This window comes from Branchiostoma belcheri, unplaced genomic scaffold, assembly GCF_001625305.1.
Source record: "Branchiostoma belcheri isolate BF01 breed outbred unplaced genomic scaffold, Haploidv18h27 scaffold30, whole genome shotgun sequence".
Taxonomy (NCBI): domain Eukaryota; kingdom Metazoa; phylum Chordata; class Leptocardii; order Amphioxiformes; family Branchiostomatidae; genus Branchiostoma; species Branchiostoma belcheri.
Genome location: NW_017803910.1, coordinates 668,503 through 696,175, shown reverse-complemented (window position 1 = coordinate 696,175; position 27,673 = coordinate 668,503). Strand labels below are relative to the sequence as shown.

Below are 27,673 nucleotides of genomic sequence, written 5' to 3'. Positions count from 1 at the left end.
AACTGTTGTAAAGTTGAAGCTTTGTTCCAACACAAAAAAAATTCGATCGATCTCGTCAACCCTCGTCAGATCAATAACCAAGTAGAGCGGTTTATCCGGCTTCGTTTGGTTCACCGATAATTCGACGGTCACTACCGTGTTGTCTTAACTATTTGGTTAGGTTCACCTTCCATTTAAGATTTTTAAAGACACTGGTACGCTGATTGACATCCATTAAAACCACGTAGAGTGGTTTATATATTGGTGTACCCTTAATCTTAAGGGCCGGCTAGCGTATGCGGCCGACCTTCCATCTAAAAAGGTCTGGGCTTCTGTTGTTTTTCTGTTCCAGCTGCAGCTGACGGAACAGAGGCCCTAGTTTACGCCGACCCCGCCTTGAGCCGGGTGAAATGCACCAATGAATCGTACCACGACTGTGCCAACTGGGAATTAGTCCGTTATGGAGGCCCAGAAGAGAGATCTTCTAAATGCTAGTAAGTTGTTAAGAAAGAAATGGATTTTTCATATATGGTTCTGAGAAGGTAGCAAACAGGATATCATGAACACGTTCTGTTCTGTTGTGAATACAGCCGACTGTCCATTGACAACACGTCCAGCATCGGTCAGTTGTGCGTCAAATATGTCCACTCCTCGCCCTACTCACGCCAAACTTGCTGGAACCGTGTGGAATGCTGCTCAACATGTCACAAGTTATACCAGTGACCGTTGACCCACCCACTCACTCACTCACTCACTCACTCACTCACTCACTCACTCACTCACTCACTCACTCACTCACTCACTCACACACACACACACTCACACACTCACTCACTCACACACACTCACTCACTCACCCACTCACTCACCACTCACTCACTCACTCACTCACTCACTGACTCACACACTCACTCACACACACACTCACACACACACTCACTCAATCACACTCACTCACTCACTCACTCACTCACACACACACACACACACTCACTCACTCATTCACTCATCCACTCACAACCCCACCCGAGATTAGTGATCTCCCCCTGACAGAAATGGTTTGCCCCTCCGCATGACACAACTCGTCACGTGACCCAGCCGCCATCTTGCCGATCAGGTGGATGTAAGTAAAAACTTCTTCCGCTTGTGCTTCAAACGTTTACTTTGCGAGCTTTACATCAAATATGCATTTGAATTAGCCTTTTCTGCTTCGTTAGCTTATGTAGAAGGGGCAGAAATTTTGCCGATTTCGTGTAATTTAAGCCAAGGTAACTGCAAATCGCCTTAGTGTAAAATGGGGAGGGGGGCACAACATAACATCACATGATTTTCGCAGAAGACAATTTGCCGCCAGGGCTATAAAACGTCAAATTGTTCCAGAGTGATGATCAGACTGATTACTTCGTTAGTACTCTGTTTATACAACGAGTCTAAAATGGGCACAGTTGTTATTTCTTCAATCTAAAGCTATACAGTATACACATTCATCAAGTTGTATACTTATTTGGCCCTTTAAACCTTCTAAACATTGACCTAGTTAACTTTAGTCTATGTAGTTACACAAGTTTTACATAATGTTGTGTCAAATGACACTGTGACTTGAACTGCTATTTTAGCTCACATTATATTTGTTTTTCTCTTTATCTCTCATATTCACAGTTGGGTTAACAGAAAAAAAGTTTACACAATTTGTATCATAATTTACTAGGGAGTGAAGCCTGCCATCTTTGATTGTCTTAATAGCAAGAACACTGAATCTCAAAACATTCATAATCTTATCTTTTATTTCAGAAAGCCTTTGGTTTGGACTGGGTACATCCAACTGTTGAACTCCCAGGTGTATAAAATGGTTCTATGACACAGACAACAGAACTGGCAACATCACGTAACATAGGGCTGAACACTTCCGCTGCTATGATTTTTCATCCAAAGGATTTGATGCAATAATCTTTAAGACATGACAGAATCTAAGAGCCAGCGTTTGAGTGATGACATCCATAGTACTCTGGACATGTTTGGCAACGGGGGGCATCCATTGTCTGGTGAGTGTACTTACAACTTTTACTTATATAACATCATGTATATAATAAGTTTTGTTTTGATATGAATTTTCATAAAACTTGCATGCTTTTACAGAAATGTTTTCATTTACAATGTGCCTCTATTTTCCATTTTATCAGGATATAACTATGATTGATCTGAATAGTATGTTAACAATTTGATAACTATTTTTAATTCTAAAATTGAACATTGATCAGTAACACAGTCCTTAATGTTTGAATTGCAAAATTACAGCTTGCTCAGTTTTCTCTTCTTGTTTTCTATCTTCTTTATGTTGCTTTTGTGTCAGGTAAATGAAGCGTATAGTATGTCTTTTCAGCTAGTGAGATTACACATTCGTGAACGTGTACACGTACAAGAGGGAGATTTAAAAAATGGGATATTGCTACAGCATAGATTCAATGTAAATGTTATTTTACAGACTAACAGTGTGCAGAAGTGTATTAAAGTCCAGAATATCTGTGTGTCAGTAAGTCGGTGAGTGCTGAAATCACCTGCAACAAGACTCCCGCATGATTATGTAGTAAAACCCCAGTAGAATAGAGGCTCTATTAAAGGCCTTCTTTGAAAGATTTGAGTTGAGAAAATTCAGTTCTGTTGCAACAGAACAGAATTTCTACAAAAAAGGCCTTTGGCATGCATGATGGCTTGTTTAATGTTTTCTATGGTAGCCAGTCCCTATAACATATTGTGATAATCTTTATCATTTCCATCCCCAAGTTTGTGTCTGTAGTTAGATTTTTATATTTTCTCCTCCTGAAGTTAGTACAATGCATGAAAGAATACATAGATGCAATCCTTTGTGGGTATAAGGTCATATGGTGACTGACTGTCTATGTAACAATAAAGAAATATTTATGTATATGTTTCTCTACCTGCATGTCTTTTTTGAGTTGCAAAATTTGTCTGAGTGTAGATAGATTCAAAATCTGCCATCCTATTTGTATGCCGTTAGCATTAATAGGATAGCACCCAGGGTAAGGCCTAACACAGATATATTTCTATCCTTTCCCAACACCTTATTGGTCTCTTATTGTTTACTTCTTCCTGTGTAGATAAGACAGAGACGATGGATGATAGGCTGATGATCAGTAACCCAGTGTTCCAGGGACAGGAGGACTCTATAGAAGACAACCTGGACCAGGAGAACAGCTCAGAACCTCCCACTCCTGTCACTCATTCTTACAGGTGTGTTTGTTTGTTTGTTTGTTTGTTTGTTTGTTTGTTTGAGCCTAATTGTTTAGTCATGAAGTACAATGTATTCAAATCTTATCTCCAAGCAAATTTTTTGGTGACATCAAAAGACAGTACCAAATTGACCTGGCAGTACCCATTAGCCAGACAGTATCCATTGGCCACCTGCTAATGGACAGTCGTCTGCCCAATGGAGAATTGCCACTGTATGATCTGCTTGGAGATTACTCAAATCGGCCCACTGTTTTTTTTAACATCAGTGGTCTAGTCAGTGTCTGTCTTTATGTCACTCATGGAATTTTGTTGCTCATGAGGGACAAAAAATTTGCTCTATCTGTCATCTTTCATGGACAAAAATGTGTGTGTAAAGATATTTTATTCATGAAGATGTAATGGTCTAATAGCCTTCATGTGGAATTTTTTTACACATCTATTCTAAACTGTTTGTTGTTGTTTTGCTGCAGTGTTGAGTGGATGGAAGTGACATGTAGAATTTTGTGCACTACTAATTTAAAACTGTTTGTTGTTGTTTTGCTGCAGTGATGAGTGGAAGCGACTGTTCATGTCACCTGACTACATCCGGACAGTCCGACAGGCCGCCCTGAGGGGCGAGCTACGCAGCTGTCGCTTCAGGAGCGTCTGTTGGAGGGTAGGAACTCTTCCTAGTTAATCATCCAGTCATTGTCAATCATTTAATCATTATCATATAGCCAGGCTGTTTGGACCAATTACAAAATTCTATTCTTAATTTGGTTAAAATTACAACCACGTATGGTTGTATGGGTTGATGAAGAAGAAAGGTGTGCAGTACTGATTGGCCAATGATGCACACTTGAAGAAATGTAATGCCTGTGTAAAAATGTCACAACTTTAGCATGATTTTTTGGTATGTGTCATATTCAAATGGGTGGCTCCTTGAATAATACCGGACTTTCCTTTTCCCATCTGATCAGTTGTTCCTTGAGGTGATGCCTGAGTCCCAGTCTGACTGGACCTACAAGGTCAAACAGTGGAGGTCAATGTACAACGACATCAGAGACAGGGTGAGTTGGTTGTCTGTGTTACACTATCTCTCACCATCAAGAACCGACTGGGCCTCCTGCTCAAGAGCTTGTGGCCAAACACTTCTAACTCCAGATGAACCATTCCTAGTCCAAGAATTTCTAATAGGAGCATTCTTGATCACTTGAATATGCAGCCTACATTGTATAATTATAATACTTCTGTGTTTATTTTCAGCATATTGTAAACCCACGACAGAAGGCCCAAGAACTGGACCTGGCTATCAGTAACCCTCTATCACAGGAGGAAGAGGTGGGATGATCATGAAATTACCATGTTACTATGCACATTAGATTATACGTACATATACTGTTAACTATACAGTTTTACATTGTAGGTATTGCTTTTTATCTAGATCAGTTTGCTTCTTTTAATTTTCCCTCTTGTTTATTTTACCCAGCAACTCTCAAGTCATTGAGTCATGAGCACTGTCTTATAAAAATCAATCTTCTTTGACTTCACAGAGTCCTTGGAACCAGTTCTTTAAGGATGAGGAGTTGCGAGAAATGATAAGTCAAGATGTTCGGAGAACGTAAGTTGTATTGAAGCATTGCTTGAACTTCTTTGAGCAAAATTTTTTTGCTTTTCAATTCTACACAGTATTAGATCTCTAGCCAGTAAGGATTAGGGGCCATAAAGTGCTGGGTATTAGATTGATTAGCTGTTTTTTATCCATTTTCACAACAGTAACCGAAACGGTTTTACTCAACATTAAATCTAAGGATTTGATGTGCAATTACAAATTATTGTATTTCTTGTGTCTCTTTGCAGCTTCCCAGAAATAGAATTCTTTCAGAAAAAGGAACTTAGGTAAGTACTTTTTACTCCATATATCTGTATAGAAAATGATTTGTGTTTGTTGTCTGCAAATAATGGTGGCTGTTCTGTTTTGTTTTGATTGTAATGTACTGAAATGATAATCAAAATACCTTTTATTGGGGAGGGGGGTGTTTTGTTCTCTTTCCCATGGTAGTAATGTTCAATGCTCTTGTTCCCAGGGAGATGATGATAAACATCCTGTTCTGCTATGCCAGAGAGAACGTGAGACTGGGATACAGACAGGTCAGCTCTGATTTATTTTTCTGAATCAAATTTACTACTGTACAGTAACATTTAAATCAGACAAACCTTAACCTGGTCAAATCTTACTTTCATGAACTTTTATGCTAGTAATTTACATTGTACCTGTTACAATCGTTGTGCAATAAGCTTTGACTTGACTTTATAGTGTACACTTTGAGCGTATTATATCAAATGTCGTTAATATCCAGAGTACATTATCTTTTCTAGTACATGTGTAAGATTTTTTAAAACCACATGATTTCTGTAATTCCCCAGGGAATGCACGAGCTCCTGGCTCCTGTCATCTTTGTTCTCCACTGTGACCATCAGGCCTTCCTGCACGCTTCAGAAATTTCTACTACACCGTAAGTTACCATTTAAAGTGTTGCTGGTACATTGGTTGTAGGTCTTTGTATAATTTTGATGTCATATGATTTTGATGTCAAGCAGTCACCAACCACCAACAAGGATCTAAGATGGCCTTTTCTGGCAGCAAAAGTTTATCGCCCTCCTGGCAGCTTCCTATGTTACTGCAGCAGAACTTCTACATTCTCCTTTTTCTTTTTTACAGAGACATAGCTAGACTTGTATTGGACCCAGCATACCTGGAGAATGATGCATAGTAAGTCAACGTCTTTTTGTTTTGATACACTGAAACTGAAACTGATATGATAAGTTGTATAATTTATTGCAAAGTTTAGAGTAGGCTTTGGTTTAGAAAAAGAAGTGTTATAGAAACTCTTTCACCAAATATTGTAGGACAGAAAAGTTGTTACCCATCTCGTATTTTGATGATAATTCAGTCAAATAGCAACAATCTTCTAATGTTTTTGTAAGGTTGATAATGCCACAATGCAAAAACAAACATTCCTGAATTGTTCTTTGCAGTGCAATGTTCTGTCAGATCATGGAGACAGTAGAACCCTGGTACTCTCACCTGTGTGTAGAAACACCCCCGGCTTCTCAGGTATGTGGTAGATTCCGTTTTTCCAGAAAGAGGGAGATGGAGTGAAATATGCTGTATTTGCTTGCAAATGGCAGCATCTCTAGTTATAAATGTACTACTAAAACGTAATTTTTTTTCACCATTTTCACGGTCACTTCTGTACCACAAACTTATCATTACCATCAAGAAATAACTTGTCAACTTTTTTTCTACACCTGCTGCCACTGGAACTTATAGTTCAGTGAACATCTCCGTTTTTTTCAGACCGTGAACTTGTTGCTACTGTGAAAGCAAATTACGGTATTATTTGCTCCCTTACAGAACCATGACATTGCCATGCAAGTTCCCTTCTCCAATCCCGAGGACTCGGCGCCCTCGCCGGCCATCGTGACGAAGCTGACACGGGTACAGGACCTGATCCTGAAGAAACACGACCACACGCTCCACGCACACCTGCGGAGACTGCAGATCCCGCCACAGGTCTACGGAATGTAAGTGTACTACGCAGCTTAACCTTCAGCCTCCCAAGGTACTGTTTGTCATAAAATTTGCATTGTTTCTAGGGTTACGTGGCAAGGAGAAGATTAAATACATGTATGAATTCCAAAGTAAATGACTAAAGGTCTAATATAGTCTTTAGTGTTACTTATCCTTTCTTAACTACCTTGTCTAAGCTATCCTGATCTTGTCTAAGGTATCCTGAAGTACACATAATTTCTGTGGCTTCAGTATATTGATTATTTCTTCATGTAATAATAATAGTCATGCCAGGGTTATCAACCAAGGATCTAGGTGTTCAAAAACACGTTCTTTCCTGTAATTATCACAGAGTGGAGCTCTCTGTCACCAAGTACAGTAGGGTCATTATCATTAGATAGCTTTCAACAATGTTTAGAGTTAGATGTTCAAGGATCACTGAGGTGTAACAAGGCGTAATGTATCCAGCTGCCGCCACACCGCTTTCCTGCGAAGCTTGTGTGTTATGAAGAAAGGGCGGTTATACGGGCTATACAGACACAGATACAGACAGATGTATCATTATCCCCCTAGACGTTGGATCCGTCTCCTGTTTGGCCGTGAGTTCCCTCTGCAGGACCTGCTCTTCCTGTGGGACGCCATCTTCAGTGACGGCATCAGCTTCGGCCTGGTGGACTACATCTTTGTGGCCATGCTGCTGTACATCAAGAACTTACGTAAGTGCTGGGATTGTTTTTGATTGCTTGTACGTGTGATAGACAATGAATATATTATATATATACTCAGTGCTATGCATGTTTTGATTTGTTTTGTTTTAGCACTGTTATTCAAAGAATTGACATCAAAAATGCTTCATAGCACAATTAAAAGTGTATTGATATTAATTGGAGGTTTGATAAAGATTAAGACCAACAAAATGAGAGAAAATGCACAGACAGTCATAAATTCATACTAATGAATAATAATTACTATTAGGAAGAATTTCACAACACTAAATACATCCTAGAGGTGTGAAACCTTTGATTTCTTTTTCCAGTTGTGTCCGGTGACTACCAGACCTGTATGACCACACTCATGAGATATCCACCAATGGGAGACGTGCATTTCCTAGTCAACAAGGCTCTGTATCTCAGAGACCCCAAGGTAGGAGACAAACAAGAAGTTATTTTTACCATTTTTGTCTGAGTGTTCAAATATTATAATAAGTCTTTCTCCGATCCCTAGGAAAGCAAGGAGCAACTTTATAAATGGATTCAAATCTTATACAAGTGTTGACCAATGGGATCATTCAGTATGGATTTCTGTATAATATATTATGTTAGTTAACAGATTGCTGAATGATGTTGCACTTCTACACTGTATAGAACTATCCTCGACCTGTCAACTATGAATACCACTATGGACACCAGATGAAATTGACCTCTGACCCCTCCAATGGAAGTCAAAGCCAGCAACAGAGGGGTCAAAGGGCAAAGTCCATGCAGAATGTCGGGAGCAAGGTCACGGCCGGTTGGTCGACCCTCACCCGGAAAATGCAGAAGCCGAAGGGAGGTGAAGTGCGGAAGAGGACCATGAAAAAGGCAGATAGCGAACCAGAGACTGGTGAGAAGACAGACACTTGAAGAGGCTGATACCATAAACTTATCTTAATTAGAACTTAAAAGTACTTGATAACAAAATCACCTTTTCATGAAGGATTTTGTAATATAATTACCGTAAGAACCGTATAATTATGTAGATATACCTTAGAAAGTAATTGATCTTGATGGAGCTAAGACATTTGAGTTCTTTTCATGATGATATAATTTGATCTGTAGTTAGTTTTTCCACACGCATGGTTCTATGCTTCATCTCAGACTATGCCTTTTGCCCTCTCAACACATCTATGTCCATTTTCACCCCTCTGTCTGTTGTCCTCGGTGTTCTGCCCTCCCGTAGCTGTTGTCGCAGCCGATTGGTTCAGCTCCAGCTCCGAGGACTCTGAGCTTTTCCGATCACCACGACACGTGCCCTCTGACCCTGAAAGGTCAAGGGTCAAGGGTGAATCACCCTCCCATCACCCAGGTGCCGTAGCTGCCCTCATTATGCATGCCTTTCCCCCCAAAGAAGAAATTTTACAGACAAACCAAAAGCTTTGAGGGTCTTGCAAAATGTGATAGATACATGTGTATATGGGAAAAACTTGCTTGCAATTATCGTAACTCTAAAGATACCACACACTTATCCAAAACCTGTATAAAGTTTCAATGAGTACAATGTACATAAATCTACATGCTGTTTTCTTTTTGTCTTTTAAGCCGGCATTGCACTATCATCAACCTTTGGCCAAATTTGGTTGTCAAATTTCTGAATTGCTAGACTTCTCACCTGAAAATGTACCATTCATTTGCCTGGAGCTTGAAGACCAGTGAACATTGAGTGAGCATTCATGTAGTGATGTAGAGTACACCAGTTGAGTGCTGATGTCAATGACCATTAGAGCTCTCAGACCTGTCCAGCTACTTTCCTGCTGTGATGCCGGCTTAAATCTTGACATCTTGCCTGCCACATTTTTATTTCTTTGTGCATCTTGCTTCTGTCCCTCTCTGCACAACCTTAACTTCTGATCAAAAAGCTTTTCACTTGCAACTATGTACATACTATGTTGTAAATATTCACTGATGAATGCCTGTGTTTTTCTAGGTTTCTCTCATCCATTGGAAGATGAACTGGAAGATCTGAAAGCCTCTTCCAGTTCTTCGTCCCGAGCAGCAGCGAAGATGGAGCCCCTACAGGACATGGCGAAGTCTCCCCAGGCTGCCAAGGACCCCCTGTCAGGGAACACAACCTCCTCTCGCACACACAGCAGGACTAAGGTCAAGGCATCATTGAAAGAGGTAAGACTCGCAGCTTAAGGGTGAAGCATAGAAAATACAAATATTGGTACTCAGCATTGTAACATACAAAGTGATAACTGTAGTTAGCTAAAAATTCAAGTTTATACACATTAATGGATAGATGAAATTTCAACCCAAACCTTTAGCCTGTGCTGAGGTAGCTGTTTGGCAACAAATTTGTATTTTTTATGGGATTAGGATGTAGGGATAAGGTGAACCCGAATTTCTAGACTTGCATACAAATTCTGTAGCATTAGAAATGTCAGTATTAGCTGGGGAAACCTTTGTCAGCATGTACTTCAGCTAAATAAGTTAGTCAGGAGCTGAGAGACCCAAAGTATTGTGGTCTGAAATGTAGAAACTGTCAAAAACAATCTAATCTACAATTGTACACACTAATTTTATACCATACACCTACAAGATGACAAAGGTAATAAATACAGATGGAAAAGCAGCCACGAACAATTCATCCCTGTCTTCAGCAACACCCATAACCAAGGCGAAGTTTAAGTTGCCCAAGTCACCCAGTGACGTCCGTGGAACAGCGTTCTACCAGTGGTTAAAACCTGTGAGTTTTTGTCGACAGATTTTAGATGGCTGGTGGATGGAGTTGCCCCCCTAAGTACTGTACCATGTTAGTCGGAATGAAGAGCAAAAACCAAGGGTTGGACTTTTAAGGTACAGTTCTAGGGTGTATAGCTCTGGGACAGACAAGAAAGGGTCATGGAAAGACTTTCTGTGGATATTTTGGTTTGGATCCTCACATCCTTTCTTTTGTTCTCTCAGTCTACATTTCCTTGTGTGTTTTTCCATCTCAGAATCTCTACCAGCATAATTTGTTTATTTCAATTTACCGGTGCTAAAGGTGATAAAGGTATTGACTATTTGCAACAGCTCTATAGAGCTAAACTTTGGTCCACCATAAAAAGGAGGAAAGGCTAGTTCTTGGTACTGCGGCCTTTCTTGTCTCTGAAGGAGTCATTTGGTTAGGCAGCAGGGAGAAAGGATGTCCTACAGTGTAAGTGGTTGGTTGGTTGTTAACCTGGACAAGGGTGTACTTTTTCATCCATCAACATTGTTTATTGCTGGCACTTCCATGCTGGAATTTGTTCCTGGTTTTGCTGCAGGAGGCGGACAAGCTGCAGAAGAAAACAGGAGCCCTGCAGTCCAAGCTGCACGACATGGAGGCCATGTGTAAATACTGCAGCAGCAAGATGGACGCTCACATCAGTACGTTCTTCTGATTCCTTCCTTCACTCACTCATTAGTTGGCTCATATGTCATATTTGATGGTGTCTCTTTGGCTGTTTTACTGGGGAACTGATTCTATTATACCTTTGGAAAGTCTTTCAGCTTTACTTGAACTGTACATTTCAATACATTTTGAATGTTTATTATTAAGTTGTAACATTACAACACATCACACCAGGTAGAAGCATCAATCTATAGATAGGTAGAATGATGTAGCTAAGGGAAACTAATTTCTAACAAATTTGTCTGTCCTTCTAGGCCACCTACAAGACAGCATGCTGCAGGAAGATCTGAAACATGAGGATGAAGTCTTCCTGGCTTTAGCAGGTCTTAAACAGGTCAGGATTGATTCATCATGTGTACTAGGAGTCCTGGGTTCTAATCCCACACAGTAGTTACTGAGGTCTTAAACCATATAAAGAATAGAATAAAGATGCTGCACTATCATTCTTATTCAAGAAAATGTTTTGTGTATTTAATTATTCTTAAAATTGTAAGTTGTAAACTCTGAATGAATTTATTCCTCATGGTTGATTATTTCTGTTATTCTAGGTGAGAGACATTCTTAAAGGGACCCTGAAGTTCAGTGCTAACATTCTGGAGTCAGAAGAAATTGTCATCAATGACAACTACTTCACCAAGGAGACGTTACACGACCAGGAGGAAACCAAACTGGATGAAGAAAACGTGGACACGTCAGAAACGGACAGTCTGTCGAATTACCTGTCACAGACAGAAAGCAAAGACAGCATCAGTACTAACTTGTCTGAAACACAGAGTCGCGAAAGCTTCAATGCTGCTGTGTTGGACAAAGTCGATCCTCCACCTCAAGAAATGTTGGACTATCATAACAAGGAAGCAACTCTACAGTCTTCTACAACATCTGAGGAGTCCTCCAAGTGTAAGGACACTCAAGATGTGGAAGAAAATGTCCTTAAAGACAAGGAAAATACAGAGGTGGCGGGTTTTGACGAGAGAACTGCTGCAAAGGATGCTGGGGAAAACAAGGAACGGAAAAGATCCATTTCCCAAGAATTTGAATTTGTAAACGCAGAAGAGGCGGTTACTGGCCCAGATACCACAATGGGAACTGAACATTGTGGAAAAGAATCATCGTAATTTTTTCTGGAAATTTTTTTGTTTCTAAATTTGAATTGTTTTAAAGACTATGAACTTCTCTTATGCAGAGAGATAGCCAGAGACATGTAAAAGTATCACACTTTATCATTATGATAGTAATAATTGTATAATTCCTGACTATTTTAAGAATTGATAGCTCTGGTACGCTGCTCTTTTTTGTTGTTAATATCTTAGGTTGTTGCCCCTAACTAATTATGGTCAACAAAATTGTTGTCTATAAACTTAAGATGTTTACAAAGGTGTAGATTGTCATAAAATACAGGGAATATCAAATGCTAATTTGATAGGTAAATCTCTGTATACCAGAAGACATACTATGAATATCCCAGCGAAGATACAAATATTAATTCAATTCAGCTACTGTGCAGTGTCTCTACTAATAGTACTAAAGCTCTGCAATTTGCATGCAATAATAGATCACTGATATTAAGAACATAGTCATGTTCAAGCATTTCACAGTGATACCAACTTTCAACAAAGATTTTATTGATTAGTCCTTAGATTTCCAAACATCTGAAGATATCTTAACATGCATAAAGATGTAACGAAGCTACATTGACATGAGTTGGGCTAGTGTAAATGCTATGAATTTGAAAGATGTATATAATGTAACAGTTACAGATTTTATGTGTACATTTGCACTGAAAATGCTAAAGATATGAATGGATATTGTTAAGATTCATCAAGGTATTACTATTATGCATTTTGTTTCTTTGTAGTTTGAATGTAATTATTTGTACTGATATCAGTCAGATTTTTTTTGTATGGATGTATTTCTGTCATCAGTTATATGTGACACTGTACATTCTGATATCTTCTCATTTTGGCATCTTATGTAATAGGTCATACAGATTTGAATTTATGAATGTGCATTCTTTGTAAACCCCAAATATGATACCAGCATACAAATATGTGTTCATGTGCTCTCATTTCATGACGTTTGTACATGGTTTGCTGTGATATCTTGCAGCAACTCATTAACTTGTAAGCGAACTTAATGTTTTATATTGTTTCCAGTGCCTTAAAGAGACAAAGATTATGTTTCTTGAAAATGGGTTGCACAAAATAGATAACACAAAATTAAGATAACATAAGTCTTTGACTTTGAGACAAAATTTGTTTTGTTTTTTCTACAGTACTTCACTCCATTGCGTTTTATATACAAAATGTATATCCAAAATGGGATTTGATACATAAAAAGCAATGTTTAACTTGTACTTCAGCCAGAGAAATAGATCATTAAAATCCTACTCGTCGGTAGGATTTTAACACATGCCTTTTCCACTAAACCACCATGTAAAAACACGGTCAAACCCAAACTTATACCAATGTGTGAAAGGTGTACATCATCGCGAAAAGAATGCAACTACTTTACGCCAGCAGCCGCCGCTTGCCCACATGTATGGACCCTGATTCCTTGCAGATACCTGACGTACAGCCCTCAGTAAGTCCCGCACTTGCTTCCTGTTTTCGTCTTCGGTCTTACAGCGGTTGTTTAAGACCACGTACCTACTCTCCACCTTTTCCATCAGTATGCGGAGACCACTCGAAGACATGTACTCTTCCATCGTGCAACCTTCCTCTTCCATAGCTACTTCAAGCTTATCCTCGTGTGTAAGAACGACTACGGTGTACTTGTAGATCTCCGTCCCGAAAATCTCCTCCAACGTTCCAAGAAGGCTTTCTTGTTGGTCAGTGAAGCGCACTCCAAGTTTGCAGACGAGGAGGAGAGCATCAAAGCCATCTTTGGTCATCTGACGCCATCTGTCGATCTCTTGGCTTGCGTTGTCTTCCTGATTCTCTGTTACATCAGGGGTATCAACAACAACGGTCTTTATGTTATCTTTTTGGCATACCTGGGTATATGATGTCGTTGTGGAGTGGACCGCATCAAAACCCTTAAAGCCCAAGATGGAGTTACCAGTGGCACTCTTGCCGCTTCTTGTCTTTCCGAACAACAGCACGGTGATTGTCTCCCCAGTAGACTCCATCTCGACGTCTTCGTCGTCTTGCGATGGTCTTCCGCAACGGATAGGTTGATTGGTGGATTCGGCAGACTCCATCTGGAGAAAGAAAACTTCGTCACATATTTTTGTTCCCACTATGTTGAATATGTTGTTTAGTAAGCTGCGGTACATTTGCCAGTAACATAAAGAATATGTTGTTTTTGTGGCTTCAAACATAACGTTAACAGTGATCAAGGGGAAAGTTGACGTTGACTCAGAATCCAGACAGTTCAGTTTATGAGTCACTCTGTCAATGATTGATATCTGTATTTTGGTAGGCAGAGACCATCAGGGATCTGGCAAACTTCAGGCACAATATTGTTCGCGTTTAAACAAATGTTGACAGTCAGATGTTCCATCGCATATTAATATCCATTGTAGTAGCTGCCCATGATGGCACCACATGAAGCTCTTTTCTACACTTTTTCTAGTTCATTGAAATGTATACACATCTACAAGGACAGGCCTGACGACTATGGTCTATGGGAATAGAAGACCTGGTTGTAATATTATGTCGCCTTAATTGTTTAACAGTAACGAGCTAGGTTTATGGTCTTAAAATTAGGAAACGTGGGTTTTTGCCCGCCTTGTTTTTTTTTTCGTCCTATCGCATTAGATTTGGAGTCTGCGGAGTCTGTCGTCCATAAAAGTTGCTACAGTACAGATGGCCTTATTACTAAAGCTTCGCCATACTTTCAAAGGATTTTGCAAGAGAATAGCATCAAAGATGGTAAGAGTTGTGCTGACTATACCGTGTTGCATGTGTCAGAATGTGCCTGACGTGTCAGGTAGAAAGAAATTAAGAACACTTTGAATTATATGCATAGGGGTGACAGAATGTTATCACAATATCAAACTGTGTACCACTTGAACTATAGTCCCTTATATTAATTAAGGATTGTGCAAAGCTCACGCGGGACCGGCAGTTTTAGCTATTCATGTCCGACTTTTGAAGATGCACGACGGTCTAAAATCGTCGGATTGACTCGGTCCGGTGAACGACAAGTGACCTGCGAGCATTGGCCGATTCCTGAAAATCTCCGCTCGAGAGAACTCCGGGCTTATTACTGCTGCGAAAACGTCATTTAGAGCTGCCCTAGCAGACTCGTCGGCGGATCGATTTTCTTGCTGCTCGGCGGGGTACATTAGTCGCAGCGGCCACCAAAACTCAAAGTCCATGCCTCCCGAGTCCCACATGCTTATCTAGTATTAAGACCCTCGGAGCGACCACAAACATATAGGCCGACATTGGCAAACTAAAGCACATCGCTGTTTCTAGCGTCAAATTACTGAGAGAGTATTATATAAAACGACCCACTTACTTGCACATGTATTCCTCAATACGCATGTCCCCTTCGTTCTAAGATTCCAATCCCTAGCCCTAACTACTTTCTCCTGCATGACAGTTTCTAAGAATTCTATGCAGGCGGCTGACCCAGAAGAGCTTTCGCGCACCGCTAGACGTCACTATTGTATTTGAACCGGATTTAAGAAACCTACCTTCGACAGATTCTTCTTATTTCGTGTTGCAACAACAGTCTGGTCCGCAGTAGCAACCTTTATTACCACATGTGACTTTGATCAATAATGATCTATGCTCACTAAAATCACGGTCTATTGCAAAAACAGGTATATCAGTTGACGTAATTTTTTTACTTGTAGATCTCTTGGGCGCACAACGACGTGACAAATATCGGAGACTATCCGTTAGCTAATTTGTCGTTGTCTAACATTTGTCCCTGTTTATTTCAAGGTGTTATAGTGATTCTTCCTTATTTTACCTAAATCTTTCTCCATCTCGTGAATGGTTTTGCCTGTTTCAACATATATCATGTGATACATTAGTATTGAAAACTTTTGCTACGCTACGCCACACTTTCAACAGGATTGGACAAGAGAATATCACCAAAGATGGTAAGAGTGGTGCTGACTGTACTTAGACTGTACGGTAGAAAGAATTGAACACTTTTATAAGCGTATTTATTTGATGGCGACGTGTGAAAATATTTCACGTCGCCAACAAAATAGCAGCTAACGTAATACGTATGTATTACTGTGCAATTAGATTAGCGCAGTATCTTAATAGATGACTCATTGTTAAGATAAATATATTTTAGGTACACCGGTGATTTGCGGTGAAAGTACATTTATGATATACCTTTGTTTGAATCGAGTGTAACCATGAGAGTTCGTATGTACCTTTGTTGACAAATAATATTGATTGAACAAACTTGTTGGGCACAAATTGATGTATCTTTGTTGTATAAAAAGTTACACTTTCATCTTGCTACAATATTCCACTTGTAATCATGGGCACGAAACGACATATCGAGGGGGAAGATGGTGTACGTGGCGGAATGCTGCTCAATGCGCATGCCTAGACATGGAATTGTTGACATTGTACACATGCATGGCTTGGTTTTGTTACATGTACTAGATTAATCCTAGCAAGGACAAAATGGTCAGTTTTAGTATGAATAACGTTAACGTTTTTCAACTGATATATATGTATATATATATCACTCTGAAATAGTTGCAAATTCCATCATGTAAAATCACCCCATGCGCATGTATGATTTGATTATTTTTCACGTATAGCACAAATTGTTAGTGCAATGATCGATATCTTATCTTAATTCATACAAAGGCCTGCTCACCAACAATGGGGACCTTTGCATCTGACCGAAAAATTTGCTCAGTTTATAGATTTGACGTCCTAACGGCATCCATTGTTCAAAGGGCAAATAATTCTCAGATCATAAAGATGAACAAATTCTTTTTTACCATCTGTCATGATTGAAAATTATAGTTCTAATTGATATCACTTGTGGAACTGGACCCATCAGAACTGTTATCAATTACATGTATATTGTACATAACATGCTCAATTATTTCAAAATTGTGGCAAGAGAAAGAAATCAAAGACAGATGTTTCAAGTTGAGACTTGTACACAAATCAGTATACAAATCATGGTGGTTGTAATCATTATATACAATATTGGATCATCGTGACTTCTTCCGGATCCACTCATCCTTGGCGTTTGTTTTCACTTTAGTCTGAATTCACTGTTGCGATGGTCGGTAAGACCGGCAATGGCAAGAGCGCCGTTGGTAACAGCATCCTCGGCCAATACGGTAAACTCAATGGCAGGGCATTCGAAACGTCTTTTGCGTTCAATTCATGCACCCAGACATGCGAGGAAAAAACGGAAGAGGTAGGTTCAGAGTCAAGTACTCAACATGTTGGGTGGGTGCAGTTCGTCATAATTCACCATCTAAAGGCGCTTTTGAATTTTTGTTTGCTAAGGTACCACGTCGTCGCGCATACTCTACGTAACTTAATTTAGTTTCAATGTGTCATCTGTAGTATTCTGCACTTCTATTTAAATTTTCTATACACGTATACATTGAAGTCTTTGAGACAATCAAGATGGCCCTGACTATCTTTTATGTTGTCCTTTAAAGGTCAATGGCGTCTGTTTTCATGTCATTGACACCCCGGGTGTGATGGATACAGAGGCAGATGTGGCGACCACACTGAAAGAGATCAATAACTGCCGTCAACTGTGCCCCGAGGGAGTCAATGCTCTCCTTCTTGTGACACGCTGCGACCAGAAGTTCACACTGGAGGAGGAACACGCGATCCGTGATCTAAAGATCCTATTCGGAGAAAAGCTGCTCAAATACGGCATCGTCATCTTCACGCACGGGGATGAAGTAGAGAGAGCGATTGAGGATGGGGAAGTTACGGATTTGGACGAATATCTTCTTACTTTTCAGAAGTCAAATGCCTTGCATGATGTTCTTCGCTCTGTGGACCAACGGTATGTATCAAATTATGCCCTGCAACACCATAGTTGGAAAGTAAATCTAAATTAAAGAGACCAAATACCGAATAGAAATGAATTTTAAAAATCCCCCTAGATTGATCGAAGGTAATGCTGCTTCAGAGAGCAGATCAAGTAAGTTAATACTGACAGCTTCAAAACTTTGTTTGTCTAGTTTGAAATTCAACAACTTCTCTCCGTAGCAGTCAAGTAGGTCATGATAATAAAAGATTGTTGTTTTGTTTTGTTTATAGGAAAGTCCTCTTCAACAACAGGGCAAGAGGTAATGCAGCTGATAGACAGCGGGATGAGCTTGTGGGTTACATCCGGGGGATCATGGCCAATAAACGGCCATACGGAATTCCAGAGGTCAGCGTGTTCTACATAAGATATAAAGTCAACACTTGCTTCCCCGCCACTTCTACCGTGTTGATCGATGGCAAGCACCGCAGCAAGATGGCATCTCTCCAGGTCGGCACGAAGGTCGTCTCCGTCGGCCAAGAGGACACCGCACGAGCCCAGCTGGACACCGTGTACTTCTTCAGCCACGCCGCGGAGGACGTCCTGGCCCCGTTCATCCGCATCACGACCGCCGGTGGGAAGACCCTGCACCTGTCAGAGGGCCACTACATCTACGTGGGGAAGGACGCCATGAAGACCGGCGCACTGTTCACCGCTCGCGAGGTGAAGGTCGGAGATGTGGTGCACGTGGTTGACGCGCTGGACCAGGCTCCCCGCGCTGAAGAGGTCATCGAAGTCAAGACAGAGATCAAGCGAGGCCTGTACTGCCCCCACACCCTGGGAGGGTCTCTCGTGGTGGACGGCGTCTGCGTTTCCACCTACACGGAGATGTTCCCCCCTCGCGTAGCCCACGGGTTGCTGTGGCCCGTCCGTGTTCTGTACCGTATGGCTCCCAACCTGGCGGCCAAGATAGCACAGCCGCAGGGGGATCAGGGAATGCCTAAGTGGCTCGGGTGGCTCTATGATTATGTGGCGTAGGTTTAGTCAGATGGGTCATTGTACCATGCCAGTCTGCAGAGATGCAGCAGAAACCACATGGAAAAAAAGCAAAACCTCTGATCCGATCAGAAAACCTAAATTTGAGATCACATATTAGCATATTTCACCCCATCTCCCTTCCCATGCGCTAACATGCAAAAGTGGACTGCTCCACATCACCATTTTCTTTTACAGAAATGGACTATCCCAAAGAGGGAAAAATACAATTCATGTTAAATAGCCTCAAAAAACAGGTAATAAATTTAATGGATTGCCTCCAAGTTATGGGTGTGCATGCCCAAGCACATAACAGTACCCCATGCACCCCAAATATCAAAAGTCAGCTATGACTTTGATGTAATTACATGAGTCTAGCATGATATTTGCATTTCTATAAAGAAAAAAAAATTAACAATGTCATTATCATTTCGAAGACACGCAATTGTAAAGTGAAAAAAAAATTGTAAAAATGCTACTAGTTATCTAGTTTGAAGATTAAGGCATGCAGGTTAAAAAATAAACATTTTGTCCAGAAAATAAATAATATCCAGAAAAGCCAGGCCCAGAAACACAAGTGAGAGAGCTTTTGATCAAGATGGCCGACAAAAGGTAAACATTTACACAACTTCTCCCTGATAATGTAGGAATGTAAACATGAAATCTGAGACCCACACCATGTAGAATAAGGGAAAAGGAACAAATTTTATTTGATGACTCAGTGGGTCACCCCAATAGACATGTTTGTGTCAATTACAAATAATGATTAACAAGCTTACAGGGCCCTGGTACTAAACCACATAATGATACCATATCACCTTCATCTTGATGTTGAATCTAGCAAATAAATCACTCAACAGTGCATATAAAACAAGTAAGCTCTGCATAAAAAGCTTCATGTATGACCGTAGCATTGTACATTTTCTGAAGAAATGGAGTTGATTATACTTCTTTTTGTTGTTGAAAAGCTACTTTACAGCAGTCCTGTAAAATTACATTGTATCAAACCCAAACACCTGAAATGATGTTTAACAGCACTGTAACTTGTTCTTATTACTGTTCAATGTTTTTAAGAGCTTAATACAGTAATTACTCATAAATGCCATGTGTCAATGTATGTATTTCAAAGCTTATGGTGTCATTACTTTATGTACATGTAAGATGATACATTTCAGCAATACCAAAAATAACCTTCTCCCCACTGACTAAGTAACCCTGTACTATAACTAAATGGCTACTTCAGTGTGCTAAAGATGAAAGAAAAGCGAGTTCCGAAAGCGTACACAAAATATGTGAAAGATTAAGTTAGTTTTTGCCCGTGGAGAAGCAAGACAATGCACCCTGCATGAAAACATCTGGGTTGTCAACATGATGGTACTCTGTCAGATGTTGTGCTAAATCTGCAGTAGAGAACAAGTTGTCTTGTTTGGAACCACACAACATGCATCTGTACATCTGAGCCTGAGAACCTTTCTTTGATTCTTCCCTATCTAACATTGTCCCTGATTGGCTATTCTGGCTTGCATGCATGTCCATGACCACATTTTCTGATTGGTCAACAAATTTGCTTTCATGAACTGAAGGTGCTTCTTCCTTAGCACCTGATTGGTCCTTTGCTCCTGTTTCCTGAAAGATGTCTCTGTGCTCTGATTGGTCAGGATGGCAAGGCTCTGCTTCTCGACTGCCTTCTGATTGGCTTCCCTGTTGTTCTGTGATATTTACTTGGTCAGATACTAGCCCTTGTTGACCTTGAACTTCTGTTTTTATTTTTGATCTTGAATCATGCAATTGTTGCTCTCCACATTTGTCGGTGGTGTTTTCCTTTTCTTCACTAAATTCCACAAAGTCTTCCATGTGTAAGTCATCAATACAAAGGTCTTCAAAACTGGCATCCTCTACTTCTTCCTTTACTTTACAGTCCGCCATCTTGTTTCCATCAAGGTCAGGTTTCTCCCCAAGGTCATTATTACCTTCAAACCACCTCTTCTGACCTTCCAACTCTTCCTGCTTGATGGCAGCGTGGTGATTGGTTGTTTCCATATAGCCTTCATCCACTGGTTCGACCTTGACAACTACATGTCCATTTTCCCAATTTGCTTCATCTTGTGTGCTGCTACTCCTTTCTTGTCTCTCTTGGTCACTTTGTTCTACAGGACTGTCCATTGTATCGCCATCTCCCTCTTCCTCACTTTCTCCAGATGACTCCTCATCTTCTTCAAATTCATCCTCGGAGTGTTCCATGGTCAGGTGATGCTCCAGTCTTTTGAAGGAGGAGAAGGTCACGTCACAATCGTCGCACTTCATCATGTACTTGGAGCATGCTCCGCACATGTGGTGTTTCAGGTGCAGCTTAGAATTATATTCCACGCCACACTTTCGACATTTGAACCACCTGTGCACATGTTGTCCATACTTGAACCTCCCTGTTTGGACCTGCTGATGTGCAGGCATTTCTTGCCTCTGCTTTTCTGGATCAGCCATGGATTCCATAGGTTTGTTGTTTGAAGAGTTTTGTCCTTCATTTGTGGACGGTGTTGCAGCAGCTTCCATCACCCTCATATTTTGTCCAAACTTAAACCTCGTCATTGCCTGCCTTGCTACATTAGATACATTAGATTCTAGTAGCCTCTGCTTGTCTGCCTCAGTCATGGGTTGGAAGTGCGTTATCTTCCATCTGGATTCCTTGAGGTTTTTGCTGTTTGGAGAGTTTTGGCCTTCGCTGGAGAACAGCGTTCCATCAGTTTCCACCATAGTCATATTTTGTCCAACTTTAAACCTCATCATTTGGTGTCCTCCAGCAGTTTCCATTGTTGTCATATTTTGTCCGAACCTGAACCTCGTTATTTGGAACTGCTTATTTGCAGGCATCTCTTGCCTGGCTACATCCAATTCCAGCAGCCTCTGCATTTCTGCATCAGCCATGGGCTGGAAGTGCTCCATTTTCCAGCTTTCTGTAACGCTCTCGGGAATCTGTTGGGCTTTAGTTGCGGACCGCGTCACCATTGTCGATAATGAACCTGGCGAAACTTGGACTTCCGCGGCTGGACGTGTCAATAATGAACCTGCTGGAACTTGGAGTTGCGGGAATTCCACAGTTGGAGGTGACGATAATGAACCTGGGGGAACTAGGAATTCCATGGCTTCTGAAGGCATCTGCATGGATGCTTTTGGCAAAATGGGCTTGAATTTCTTGATATTTGGGGTCTCCACAAGAACCTGGTCTGGAGCTGAGGCAGCTATGATTTTGTCGACAAATGGGCGCAGGGATATGGCCTGTGTAATCACCAGCGGAGGCGCTTCACCAGAAGACTGGGACTCATTTGTGAACGACTCTGTTGCTGCGGGTTTGGCCTTGCGCAGTCCAATAAGCTCTGCGACAGTTTTGCGTGTCTGGTTTCTGGAACCTTCTCTGGAAGCAGATGCTTCTGCCTGAGCCTCATTTTGTTTGGAAGGAGAAGTGTGAATAATTGAATCTGGCTCTTGTTTTACTGTGGCTGCCATGGGGGATTTGTGGCAACATTAGTTGCTGTAGCAGGAACAGCTTGAGACTTGTCAGTTTCTGATTCTTTTGCAGCGTCTTCCGTTTCCAGGCACGACTGACTTGCATTTTCTTTCTTGGACATGATGATGTCTTTTTCGGCTTCCTCAAAGTCAAAGTCGAAAACTCCATGTCTGGCCTTCAGGTGCTCTAGGTACTTTTTGCTGTGGGCAAACTGTTTGGAACAGTATCGGCAGCCAAAGGAACTGTACTCTGCTACGATTCCTTCACGGCTTTTGTGACTTTTCAGGTGGGCACTCAGGGTGCCTGAGTGGTGAAGGACTTGCCACAGACGTGGCACTTGTAGGGCTTAGTCTTGGTGTGAACGTTCATGTGTTCCTTGAGGTGGTATGAGAGATTGAAGCCCTTCCAGCAAATTGGGCAGCTCAGTTTGAATCCCTCCTGGTGTGTCCAAAGGTGACGTACAAGACTTGCACCGTTAGAGTACGTTTTGCCACACAACTTACACATGTTGTTGGAGCTGTCGTCACTTACACTGTCCTCTGAATCTGCTGTTGCTGAATCTGTTTCCACTTTCACTTCATTGTTTCCTCTCTCACTTGGACTTTCTGCTTTCTTCGACTCCTTGCAGAAGCTGATTTTCACATTGCCTGGGACTGTTGTCGGCTCATTTTCAATCTCTCCCTTGTAGTGAGCCTTGACATGGGCTTCCAGAGTCGCTGCGTGTGGAAACGTACGACTACACAGATTGCACTTGAAGGGTTTGAGCATGATGTGAAGGTTCATGTGTTCTTCCAGCTGTGGAACATCCGCAAAGACCTGACCACAGACGTCGCAGGCATGCCATTCCAGCGTATCAGAAGGACTCGTGGAAGCCTCAGTCTCCGATTGGTTTACACCTTCTGACGGCGTTGGATGTGATGCAGATGAAGTTGCTTGCGGGGAACTCAAACTTGCAGCGGCTGTTTGGAGAGATGTTTTTGGTGTACTCTCCTTCTGAGTTGAAGTAATTGCTGTGAAACTCCTTCCTTTGGGGAGAACTGCTACATTAGGTGGGGCTGCACGGCTGTTTTCCAGACCTCCAGTCTGTTTTTTTGTGAGGACTGTCCATCTGCTGCGGGGTGTACTGTGCCTTTTGGTGCAAGCTCAGCCGTCTCGGCATTCCCCCCTTTCAAAACACTACTTGTATGGAAGAAGATGCAAGTGATACTGAGGGAGTTTTGGCTTGTCTTCCTCACTGTGATGTCTCCATCGTTCATGAACTTGCCGGGAGTCAGGATGTTGTAGTTGACTCTGTACTTCAGTGTATCTCCGTTATTGAAGATTATCTCAGAACTTGTAATCTCCGAAACCTCCACGGGGTCACCAATCGCACGGACGGCTTTCACTGCCTGACATGCTCTCTTGAAGTGATAGTGTAACCGCCTTGCGGTTAATTCAAGCTCCTTGTTAGGGACATTCTGGCTTGGCCAATGTCGGTGAAGGAGGTGGTTCTTTAACAGCTGTTCTGTGGCAAACGTCTCAGTAACTCGGGGTGCACACAGCCGGCACTTGTAATGCTGGTGAAACTTGAAGAGATGCATGATAAGATACCGTAAACTTCTTAACATGCTCCCACACAAGGAGCAGGTGTTGTTCCTCTCCAAGACGTCTGTAGTTAGAGACCTGTACTGTCCGGTGTCTTTGTTGAGAGCACTCTCAAGTGTTCTTGGTAGGATCGGACGAAACTTGGAGATTTGTGTGCTTGCAGGAACAGTATTAGATTCCAGTAAAATAGATGTAGTTGTTGTCGCTGGCATTTTCTGCTTACTTGTATTTGATTTCTGATTCAATGTTTGACCTTGTGTGTTATGAATCAAAGACCTGGCCTTGTCACCAGCGATAAAATATTCGTCAGAATCAACATCGAGATTGGGAAGAAATGCATCATTTTGTGTTCCTCCTCTGACATTGGCTTGATGACGGCTGGGTGGTGGTTGTGAGATTCGACCTGCTACAAGAACATTCCCCTTTCCAGTTTGTGTGGTCACTGTCATTACTGGGGAAGCTTGTTGCTTAGCAACTGAAGACTGGACATTGTTTTGGGAGGTTGTCTGGGAGGAAGTGCTTGTCAAAGTGACATTGTGTATCTGCAGCACAGGCATTGCATTTGTCACAGCCGTAGATGATGATGATTGGGGAACACTGTGTTTTGGAGCAAGCATACGTTGAGTTAACAAAGGCATGTTCTTTGCAAGGGAAGGTGACAACATTGTTTGTGATTGTGTTGGAACATTACTTGATGGTGAGGGGGTTGCGAAGCTGTTTGACGAGGAAGCAGCTGTGGTGAGAATGTGACCCGTCGGGTGCACTGGTTTCAGCTCAGCTGCAGAACTTGTGACGATGGAGGAGGAAGGCTGTGATGCCATGACAACAGAGGGAACAGAAGAGGACGACTGAGATGTGTTGGACATTGGCACAACAGAAATCCATGGAGCAGAGAGTGATGACGTAACGGTTGGCTGGATGCTTTCAGTCTTGACAACCGTTGCCATGGTAGACTGTGATGAGGCAGTTGTCATGGTTGTTGCCATGGGAATGCCTTGTGGTCGGTTTCCCACTGGAAGCAAGGATCGAACGGTTGTCATGACAACAGGTGGAATGTTTGGAGCTGTTGCCATGGAAACCTGTGGACGTATGCTTTGTACAGGAACAACTGATGGTGTCATCGTTGTCATGACAACCTGTGGTTGTTGATTCTGCACCGAAGGAAACGTTGGCATGGCAACCTGTTGGATCATTGGAGCATTATGAGCTGGCGTTACGGCTGTTGCTGTCATGGCGACCTGTGCAGGTTGGTTCTGTGCTGGCAACAGTTTCGGCATGACAGCAGGCGGAACTGCAGGAATGACTGGACTTCTGGTTCCCATAGCGACCTGTGAAGATGGGCCTGTTGTCATGGCAACAGTTGCCGGTGGTCCCTGATTTTGTGCCTGGAACACTTTGGGCAGAATAGCTTGTTGAACCATGGGGGCAGCTTGAGACGGAAATGTTGCCTGGTACTGCACTGGGACAAACGTTGGCATGGCAACCTGCTGGAGGACTGGGGTGGATGGGGTTGGAACGGTTGCCATGGTGGCAGTTGTCGTGGCAACCTGTGACGTTTGGTTGAGTGGTGGGAGTGAAGAAGGCGGTGTTGTCACGACAAATTGTGGCACTGCCTGTTGGGTGGGAAGTGATGCCCTGGGTGCTGTTGCCATAGCAACGTTTGCTTGTTGAGCTGGAGGCAGCATCGTGGCCAGGACAGGGTGCTGTACCACAGGGGTTGTGGGAGTCGTCAGCGTTGGTGTTGCCTGTGTGAATGATGCAGATCCTACTGTCGGCATGGCAACAACCTGTGGATTGGTTGGCATAACAATGGATGGTGAGGAAGTCTGTACAACAACCTGTGGATTGGTTGCCATGGCAACAGGTGGTGAGGAAGTCTGTACAGCAACCTGCGGATTGGCTGGCATGGCAATAGATGCTGAAGCTGTGTTGGTTGCTGCAGGATCTGTGGACGTGTTTGCGGCAAGGTTGATGGGGACAGCCACTCCTGTCTGTGGGTTGATCAGGAAAAACTGCTGCTGTACTCCTGAGGGAGTGGACACGGGCATCTGTCCGACGACAGGAAGTTGGGGCTTTAGAGGGGCGGGGGCAATCTTCTTGTACTTTCCGCAAGTAGCATCGTATGGTGGCTGTTTACTCGGAGTAGTTGGTGGAGTGGTCAGCTGTGACACCTTACTTTGGTCTTCTACACCTGTGCCAGCTGAACCTTCAGTGCCAGCCACAGCATCTGAAAAATATAAGAGCAGTTGCTACTTAAGATGCCATCATAAATATAGTATTTAAGTATACTGGTATGGTAACGTGATACCTAAAGTATAAAGTATGTCTGAGGGTACCACAATATAAGGGGATACTCTGTAAATTGAAATCGTATGTTGAAAAAAGTAACTAGAATCTTAACTGTATGTTGAAAATAGTTAAATAGCTGGGTTTTAATAGGGAAAACATTAACCTACCAGTTGAAGGTGTGTTGCGTTGTAATTTCCACTGTCTCAGGCTGTCCTTCATGGCTTGGTTGATGGCTGTGCGATACCGTCTGGCCGGGAAACACCCCCGCTGCCACTGGTCGGGATGCTGATCACGGATGTGGCGGTACATGGTCTTCCGCCGGGGATACGCCTTCTTGCAGAAAGGGCAACAGAACGGCTTTTCTCCTGAAAAGAGAAGATTGCAGTGGGTTACAAAAATGCTTCATAAATCATACTAAAAATATTAATACATGTAGTTGTGCTTGAGATTTGAAGACCACATTGCAAGGAAAATCAAAATCAAAGCTCTGGTAATCATTAACATTCAAATTTTTGTTGGAATGTGAGTATCACTCTTACATTTAATACCTGACATTCTCACCTGTTTCTGGATAGCAAAACAACTAACTTCTCACCTGCACTGTGCTTCCATGTGCACAAGGGTCTCTCAGGTCACACCTATGTGTTTCCATGTGTATAATACAAGGGTCTCGTGTGTTTCCACGTATAAAAGGGTCTCACCTGTGTGTTTGTATGTGTGTAAGGGTCTCACCTGTGTGATTCCTCATGTGAATCTGCATATCGCTCTGTGATTTGAAGCCCTTACTGCAGGTAGGACAGGGGAAGAGCTGAGGTGTCTCTGTCTCCTCAGTTTTACACTTCTTCCAGGCTGACTCTTCATCTCTGTCAGTTGGAATGTTCCTTGTGCACTTCCTCTTCGGTCTGGCACAATGTAGACAAAAAGGGAGAAAGGTTGCAGATTATAATGATAGCAAACATTGAAAAATATTACTTCTTGAGGGGAACAAGGAACAAGACAGACAATCTATATATCAGGGCAGATTGATAAAGGTTTGAGATCCAGGTAGAACATGTACTACAAAATGAATCAAGCAACTGGATAAATTCTCTGAAGAGTACAAAAATTCAGAATCTACTATCTTTTATCAGTGACTGAGAATGTCCTGTTTTGATGGCATGATGACAGTGTCTCACCTTAATCTTTTATAAGTTGAGCTCCCTTGCAGAATTTCTTGTTTCTCTTCTTCTGATCCCTGTGCAGTATCATATTCCTTGTAGTCACTGTCTAACTCATCCTGTAAAAACATATATCAAAATTATGGCACATACTGTTCATTTTAAATTGTTACTGATGGCATTTGTATTGATTATGGTCTGTTCCTATTCCTAGAAAGAAATCTCACATTGAAATCATAGTCTGAAAGCCACGCCCCCCCCCCC

At 41.9% G+C, this 27,673-nt stretch overlaps 4 protein-coding genes across 4 annotated transcripts in view; 2 read left to right on the top strand and 2 right to left on the bottom strand.

The window, feature by feature from the left end:
• Positions 1 to 1,010: 1,010 nt before the first annotated feature.
• Positions 1,011 to 12,027, top strand: LOC109474227 (TBC1 domain family member 5-like). The gene is made up of 21 exons (XM_019774484.1): positions 1,011 to 1,102; positions 1,771 to 2,021; positions 2,462 to 2,517; positions 3,096 to 3,228; positions 3,775 to 3,883; positions 4,188 to 4,277; positions 4,474 to 4,548; positions 4,761 to 4,828; positions 5,068 to 5,106; positions 5,295 to 5,358; positions 5,635 to 5,723; positions 5,930 to 5,980; positions 6,247 to 6,325; positions 6,626 to 6,795; positions 7,355 to 7,497; positions 7,818 to 7,924; positions 8,146 to 8,383; positions 9,464 to 9,657; positions 10,785 to 10,887; positions 11,167 to 11,246; positions 11,461 to 12,027. Exons 4-21 carry the CDS (start codon positions 3,110 to 3,112, stop codon positions 12,025 to 12,027), a joined length of 2,385 nt encoding a protein of 794 aa, XP_019630043.1. The 5' UTR covers positions 1,011 to 1,102; positions 1,771 to 2,021; positions 2,462 to 2,517; positions 3,096 to 3,109.
• A 1,023-nt stretch (positions 12,028 to 13,050) lies between these two features.
• On the bottom strand, positions 13,051 to 15,610 carry LOC109474099 (immune-associated nucleotide-binding protein 12-like). The gene is made up of 3 exons (XM_019774311.1): positions 15,555 to 15,610; positions 13,485 to 14,111; positions 13,051 to 13,068 (listed from the first exon to the last, which is right to left on the bottom strand). Exons 2-3 carry the CDS (start codon positions 14,109 to 14,111, stop codon positions 13,051 to 13,053), a joined length of 645 nt encoding a protein of 214 aa, XP_019629870.1. The 5' UTR covers positions 15,555 to 15,610.
• Positions 15,611 to 15,887: 277 nt separating this feature from the next.
• LOC109474247 lies at positions 15,888 to 19,909 on the top strand. Its single transcript, XM_019774516.1, has 4 exons — positions 15,888 to 15,968; positions 17,111 to 17,269; positions 17,520 to 17,878; positions 18,136 to 19,909. Exons 1-4 carry the CDS (start codon positions 15,966 to 15,968, stop codon positions 18,878 to 18,880), a joined length of 1,266 nt encoding a protein of 421 aa, XP_019630075.1. The 5' UTR covers positions 15,888 to 15,965; the 3' UTR covers positions 18,881 to 19,909.
• A 3,411-nt stretch (positions 19,910 to 23,320) lies between these two features.
• The window catches only part of LOC109474098 (endochitinase A-like), a 7,093-nt gene continuing 2,740 nt past the window's right edge, over positions 23,321 to 27,673 (bottom strand). The window contains exons 2-5 of the mRNA XM_019774310.1: positions 27,428 to 27,528; positions 26,985 to 27,154; positions 26,420 to 26,617; positions 23,321 to 26,190 (exon numbers count right to left, since the gene is read on the bottom strand). Coding sequence (XP_019629869.1) covers positions 23,420 to 26,190; positions 26,420 to 26,617; positions 26,985 to 27,154; positions 27,428 to 27,528 — 3,240 coding nt within the window. The 3' untranslated portion in view covers positions 23,321 to 23,419. The remainder of the gene's footprint in view (positions 26,191 to 26,419; positions 26,618 to 26,984; positions 27,155 to 27,427; positions 27,529 to 27,673) is intronic.

Coding starts and splice junctions, on each gene's coding strand:
- LOC109474227 (XM_019774484.1), top strand. CDS start 3,110: ATGGATGATAGGCTGATGATCAGTAACCCAGTGTTCCAGGGACAGGAG. Junction 5,107..5,294: donor TTTCAGAAAAAGGAACTTAG/GTAAGTACTTTT, acceptor TCTTGTTCCCAG/GGAGATGATGATAAACATCC. Junction 7,498..7,817: donor GCTGTACATCAAGAACTTAC/GTAAGTGCTGGG, acceptor TTCTTTTTCCAG/TTGTGTCCGGTGACTACCAG.
- LOC109474099 (XM_019774311.1), bottom strand. CDS start 14,111: ATGGAGTCTGCCGAATCCACCAATCAACCTATCCGTTGCGGAAGACCA.
- LOC109474247 (XM_019774516.1), top strand. Junction 17,270..17,519: donor GCGAGGAAAAAACGGAAGAG/GTAGGTTCAGAG, acceptor TGTCCTTTAAAG/GTCAATGGCGTCTGTTTTCA. Junction 17,879..18,135: donor CTTCGCTCTGTGGACCAACG/GTATGTATCAAA, acceptor TTTTGTTTATAG/GAAAGTCCTCTTCAACAACA.